General features: G+C 47.1%; 1 protein-coding gene across 1 annotated transcript; it reads right to left on the bottom strand.

The window, feature by feature from the left end:
• Positions 1–4,194: 4,194 nt before the first annotated feature.
• Positions 4,195–6,391, bottom strand: LOC113800189 (uncharacterized). The gene is made up of 3 exons (XM_027350914.2): positions 6,078–6,391; positions 4,748–5,189; positions 4,195–4,631 (listed from the first exon to the last, which is right to left on the bottom strand). Exons 1-3 carry the CDS (start codon positions 6,389–6,391, stop codon positions 4,551–4,553), a joined length of 837 nt encoding a protein of 278 aa, XP_027206715.2. The 3' UTR covers positions 4,195–4,550.
• Between the last annotated feature and the right edge of the window lie 257 nt (positions 6,392–6,648).

Below are 6,648 nucleotides of genomic sequence, written 5' to 3'. Positions count from 1 at the left end.
TTACTCAGAAGTTTTGCAAGGACGAGGCGAATGCTCTCGGAACACGAACATCACGGGCAGGGAGAGGGTACAAAGACGAAGCAAGGCTTATGGAAGAGAGGAGAACCAATGAATGAAAAGGGAACTTGCTCCATAGAAACGTTTGTTGTTAGATCAATTTATGCGAATATGCAGTATATATATATATATATATATATATATATATATATATATATATATATATATATATATATATATATATACATATACATATATATATATATATATATATATATATATATATATATATATATATATATATATATATATATATATATACATACATATATATATATATATATATATATATATATATATATATATATATATATACATATATATATATATATATATATATATATATATATATATATAGAGAGAGAGAGAGAGAGAGAGAGAGAGAGAGAGAGAGAGAGAGAAATGAATGTTTAGATAGATAGACAGATAGATAAATAGATGAATATATACACAGAATTTCAGGCCAGACCGGGTACTTTGAGAGTTTCAGCTGCCTGTGCTTGACTTCAGTATGATAATGAGACGGCAATAAAGACAATGTTACACTATTTAGTTAACTGATGATATACCCAAAAATGTATTACGAAAAGAGGGACAAAATCAAAAGCACCAATAAAACAGGACATGAAACAAAAAAGGAGACAAAGTAAAATAAGATAATAGGCAAGTGTACAGATGATAGACTTGAAGATAATAGAATAAAGACTACATAAATACATAACTAGAAAGCATAAGACTTTTTATCCTAGTGTTACAGAAGAGGCTTAGCAAGGATAAAGACGGGAATGCCAAATTAGTTTGATAGAAGTAAAAAGATTAAAAATGATGATAGATATGCATAAGAGAGCGTAAAACGGTGAGTAAACAATCAAGCTAGGAGGAAAAAACGAAGAGATAAATACTGGAGAGAGAGAGAAAGAGAGAGAGAGAGAGAGAGAGAGAGAGAGAGAGAGAGAGAGAGAGAGAGAGAGAGAGAGACAGAGACAGAGACAGAGAGAGAGAGAGGAGAGAGAGAGAGAGAGAAATAGATAGATAGATAGATAGATAGATAGATAGATAGAGAGAGAGAGAGAGGGAGAGAGAGAGAAAAAAAGATAGAGAGAAAAATAGATAGAGAGAAACGTGCGAGAGATAGAAACATATGACACACAAACAGACAGATAGCTAACTAAACAGATAGACACGACATATTCAAAGAGATAGATAGAGAGAGCGAATCGAAAAGCACGGAGAAAAGGAGACATCATTCGGAGGAAAAGTTGGCGCGCGTGTCGCCCTTCGCTCGGTCGGTATGTTGGGTGAAATTCGGCCGGAAAGCGAAGGGTCGAGAACGGAAAAAATCGGCAACACCCGTCACTCATGCTTTTTCAGGGCGGGGAGGCCAGGGGGAAAAAGCAGGCGCGCTTAACACAATTATTAAATAACATGAATCAATTAGCGAGAAAGCAGAATATGGTTCAATTAAATATTTTACTTCGCAAGAAGAAAATTTTGAGAGAAGACATCCGCTCCCTCGGCTGGAGGGGGAGAGGGTGGAGTGGGACGGGGCACCCTGGGAAACGGCGGACGGCTCCGGCGCGGCCGCTCTCGCTCTAATCTGCTTTATTTTGGATAAGATTATTCTGTGTTGAATCCGTTGGTAACGAAATGGGGAGAAACGCAGCCACTCCCGAGGCTCCCCTCCCCCCTCCCCCTTCCAGTCAAAGAAGCGGAGGCGGAGACCTTCGCGAAGAAACAAATTGCAAACGATGTCTTTCCTCAAATTTTCCTCTCGCGAAGTAAAATTTTCGTGTACATATATATCTATATTTATCTCGATGTATCTATTTATGTATTCATCTATATCTATCTACTTATCTATCCATCGCTATCTATCAATTTATCTAGTCATCTCTATCTATTTATCTAGTCATCTATCTATCTCTCTATATACACATACATCCTTACATTTACAGTGATCCCATGTTTTATTTTGAAGCATTCGTCCCCCTTAAACATTTGACGATCTCACATTACCGCCATCATTGCTGAGCCTATAAAATCTGAAATATGAGAAACGAGGAAGCGAGGGGAGAGGAGGGGAGGAAGAGGAGGAAAAGAAGAAAGAAGAGGACGAATAGCATTAATAGGAGGAGGGGGGGGGGACGAGGACGAGGAAAAGATGAGGAGTAAGAGTAGTAGTAATAGAAGGAGGGGGAGGTTGACGTCGAGAAGGAGGAAAAGAAGAAAGTAGAGGAAGAGTAGTAATAATAGTAGGAGTAGGAAGGGGAGGAGAAAGAAGAGGAAGGAGACGGAGGAGAAAGAGGAGGAAGGAGGAGGAGGAGGATAATGAATCCGTGCGACCGCCAGCGAGCGCGTAGCCCCCCCCCCCCTTCTCATTCAGCCTAAGCCATCCATCCTCATTTACATTTTAATCGAAATTATTGTACACGAAACAACTATCGAGAGAAAAAAGGGAAAACGTTCCCGCGGGAGGACAGGGCCGCCGACCGGAAAACACACGCCATCGCCTCCACGGATTCAGGGATTTTCGAAGGATGGCACATAAAAAAGAAAGAAAAATGTTCAAAATGGCTATTATTCCGGAATGTTGTTTTACATTCATCCTCATCTGACATTCATGCTGATTCCGCCCGGTAGTTCTTACAAGGAAGATCGCTCGCGGGCTTAACGAGAATGGGTTTTTGCGCCGCGCGAGTCGCCAGCGCCTCGTCGGCCTTGAAATGAAGGAACAGCGCAGGTATTACAGCTGTTATGACACCGTACAGCACACTACAGCTCATTCACATTTTTACTTTTGCTTTAAGTGAACCGAACATACGGCTTATACAAGCCAAAAGAAATCAATTGCTTTGCGGTTATAAAAAGAAGAAAAAGAAGAAAGAAGTCAGATTACGATTGTCACGAGGGCGCAGGAGGAAAGGGCAGGGACAAAATCGTCACACAGGTCAGACCTGGACAAGAGGAGCTGGATTTGCATAATCTTCGGTTACATGAAAAACATTTTCTGCTAAAACTGTAACTCTTAACAATAACAGGAAGACAGCCACTGCATGAATGAGTAATACAATCAGTTGATGCCGCCAGGACAGACCTCCATAGGGTACAAACATATGATGCAAACAGATGGTGTCAATCACACAAATGGCCATTAACTGAACTCGCTGTTAGACTTCGGGAGAAATGGACTATTTACCATGGTGCTGATGTGAACGCAGTGTTCGCCATGCAAAATAGAACATACTACTATGCTCGCACTCCAGACGCGCTTAACATATCCCGCAAACAACATGCAAATGCTTATCCAAGGCGAGACAACTACTGCCTCTGCTCGGCGAGTAATTCAAAAGGAAGTGACATAAAAACTAATAAATCCGAGACTGACGCTCAAGTATCCCGTTAATAGCAAGCCCCAGGCAACCTTGCGGGAATAAAACGGACCTTATGGACGGGAGCAATAGAGGCGACGAAGGCCTGCTTTGGCTTCTCCTCCCCCTGTTTTTTTGGCGAACGGATAATGTATCTTTTAAGTGCATCAGAGTGAAAGTTTCCACGTGGACGCTCTACGGCTCCCGCCCCCTGCCCCCTGTCGCCCCCTCGCCGGACTTTATGATGACGCTCGCGAGTTTTGTCTCTCTTCCCTCTTCCCCTCTCTCTCTCTCCTTCTCTCCCTTCCGCCATTCTCCTCCGAGTGTCCTCGACAGACCCTCCCCGGATGGCGGCGGCCTCGCAGGCTAAGTAAATCATGCTAAAGAATCCTCTTGCATCTTGCGTTCGGCGCGACATCGGATAGCCGCGTTTCCAGGTGTCTGACTACGTTTCACGGCTGCGCAAACTGCGAGTGGCGTCACCGCATGGGCTACTCCTAGCGCGCTTTTGGAGGGAGAAATAGAATAAAAACGGAGACGAGTCGACGAGACAAACTGTGTTGCGTAGGGAAATGCGATTTAATTTCACGCGGGGATTCAATTTCGCAGGGAATATTTTTGTAGCGTTTGCAATTGCGACGCGAGGACGCTTTTCGGGAGCAGCTTCGGCTCGCGTTCAGATGCGAGTCGGACATATTCAGGGGGTACTCAGGGGCACGAAAGGATTGGAGGGAAAAGCAAGAGCTCAAGGGAAAGAAATATATTTCTTAACAAAGCAAGACTAGATGCAGTCACAGTCCAAACAAAAGATCACAGGTAGCCCACACGTCACGGGTGATAAAAGAATACAAATACAATGGAAAATGGATATAAACAATGCATAATATTTTATGTATATATACAAAATGAGCGGATGAAGCCGGCGGCGAGGCAGCGCCACCCAACCAGTGCCACACACACGAGGCCACCGGTTGCCCGGGGCACGCTGCCCGCGGTATGCTTCTATAAGGGCATGACTATAAGCGGAAGAGTGGCCTCCCTGGTGGCCCATGGGCGCTCCTGTGAGATCCTGCAGAAGAGGGGCCTTGTGGGCAGCATCCACAAACAGCGCAGGAGGTGGGCGTCTCAAGGGAAGACGAAGGCGGTGTGGGCGGTGGGCGCGGGAAGGGGGCTGTACACGTTATCCACGGCGCGCGCGGGAGACATCTGAGGGAATAGTACCTCGGTGTTAGAACAGGGCGTTACCTTCTTCGGAGCATATCTAAATCATGGTATTGCGTTCGTATTACAAAGACAGGACAAAATCATGGCAACGAACTTACCATTTCCATCCCGGGGAACTTATGGCCGACGCAGGGGCTGGCACCGCCGCCTGGGAGCACCAGCAGCTGGCCGGTCATCACTCTCGCCAGTCGTGGGCGGTACAGCGGACTGCGGTGCGGGTGGGCAGTCTGCGTGCGGGCGGAGGCGAGCGGGCGAGCCAGGGAGTGGCTGAAGGACCGGCTGGAGGTGTGGTAGCGGACAACCATGCGAGAGGAGGAAGGGGTCAGAGGGAGGACTCGGGAGGGGGACGGGGAGCAGGGCGAGCAGTAGGTGGGGGACGGGGAAGGGCCGCCCGCGCCCGAGGAGAAGTGCCCGGCGGCGAACGACTGCTCCAGGGAGGCGTACGAAGCGCGGCATGGCGTGCGAGGGATGGGCTTGCTCGCCGAGGGCGTCGGGCGGCAGATCGGGTTGGAGGAGTAATGGCGAACCGAAGGGCGTCTCCTGAAGAAAGAAAAAAAGGACGTTATTCGTAAGCCAGAATGCCTTGCAACCTTTCCCGGTTTTCCTTCGGCAGCTGACAGAGACAAACAGACAGGCAAAGTAAACATCACGTACGATGACCGGACGCTGACAGGAAGGTGCAGAAATAAAGAGAAGCGTATGTTACGTGCTCCGGAAAAGGTCTGGCGTAAAAGCAAGTCTACATAACGTACATGTAATGCCCACGCATTTATAATACACAGATAGTACATAAGAGGAACAGAAGCAACAGGTAAAAGGAACGTAAAAGAGAAACGAAGGGAGGAGAGAGCTCTTATCTCCGACAAGCGTAAGGTGGCATCCCGGTAAGGTGAGGAGGCAAGGAAACGTAACCATCTTGATGCTCACGATAGTCCCACTCTCGTGCGCTCGCCGCCCACCCACTCCGACCCTAACTGCCCGCCAGAAAAGCTAACATAAAAGTGAAGCACACCTGTAAGCCCTTACGCACGCCCCTGTATCTGAGCCCCAAGTTGAACACAAACATCTATTTGAGATGGTTACTGTTGCTATATCCCACCGTAAAGAAACGCTGCAGCATTACACACTGGAGAATACTCTGACAAACAAACACACACGACAAATAAGCTTTAGTCTTAAAAAAACTTGGCCCAACAGGCGACGACGTGAGGCTGGCGGCACGAGGACCACACAGTCGCGGTCATACCTTAGTCAAGGTCAAGCGCGGCAGTCCATCTCATTCCCGTGTATTTACATGCAAACCACATCCGCACAAATAAATGCTCATGTTCAATTACTTCTACCTAGACACGCACACGACACACAGCACATACATTCACGGGCTTCATTGGAAACAAAGCCGATTAGCGACATACACTCGGCTCCTACCTCGAGGCAACGGTGACAATGATGGCCAACACCAGCAGAAGGACGGCGACGCAGGCAGCTGCAACTGTGGAGAAGAGGGCGTCCTGGTAGTACTGCGGGGTGCTGACCAGGACGGGGCACGTCCAGGGAAGAGGCGTCGAGGATGAATCGACGTAAGCGTCGTCCTGGGGCTCCTGCAGGTAGTGGAACCCTGGAGGTGGCGGCGGAGGTGGCAAAGTGAAGGCCGGCGGCGCCTCCATCTCACACCCACAGTCCTGTAAAATCAAAGCAGTGAAAATGAACTGTTGCTCTCGTAGGTCTGCCAGTGATATCATCAGATATGAATAAAACATAATAAAAATGTTGGCTCCAACGATTAAGAACAGTATGCGGCGAGAAACTAGATTGCGAGGCGGGCAACCACAGACTACGGTATGCTAAGATCGCCCTCCCTTTGCTTTAGTACGGGAAATTCGCCTTTACCGTGGTAAGCGGCGTGCACGGCGCCGACGCGAAAATTAAGACGTCACGAGCGAAGGATGCGGCCTGCTGCAGGAGATCTCAATCTCGCCTTTGTTTATAAATCGATCGC

This window comes from Penaeus vannamei, chromosome 18 (assembly GCF_042767895.1).
Source record: "Penaeus vannamei isolate JL-2024 chromosome 18, ASM4276789v1, whole genome shotgun sequence".
Taxonomy (NCBI): Eukaryota; Metazoa; Arthropoda; class Malacostraca; order Decapoda; family Penaeidae; genus Penaeus; species Penaeus vannamei.
Note: the sequence above shows the minus strand (reverse complement) of the source record. Positions and strands in the feature narration are given on the sequence as shown.

Excerpts from the sequence above, each read along its gene's own strand:
- LOC113800189 (XM_027350914.2), bottom strand. The coding sequence starts at position 6,391 with ATGATATCACTGGCAGACCTACGAGAGCAACAGTTCATTTTCACTGCT. Across the intron at positions 5,190-6,077 it reads ATTGTCACCGTTGCCTCGAG|GAGACGCCCTTCGGTTCGCC; the intron begins GTAGGAGCCGAG and ends TTCTTTCTTCAG. Across the intron at positions 4,632-4,747 it reads AGTTCCCCGGGATGGAAATG|ATGTCTCCCGCGCGCGCCGT; the intron begins GTAAGTTCGTTG and ends CTATTCCCTCAG.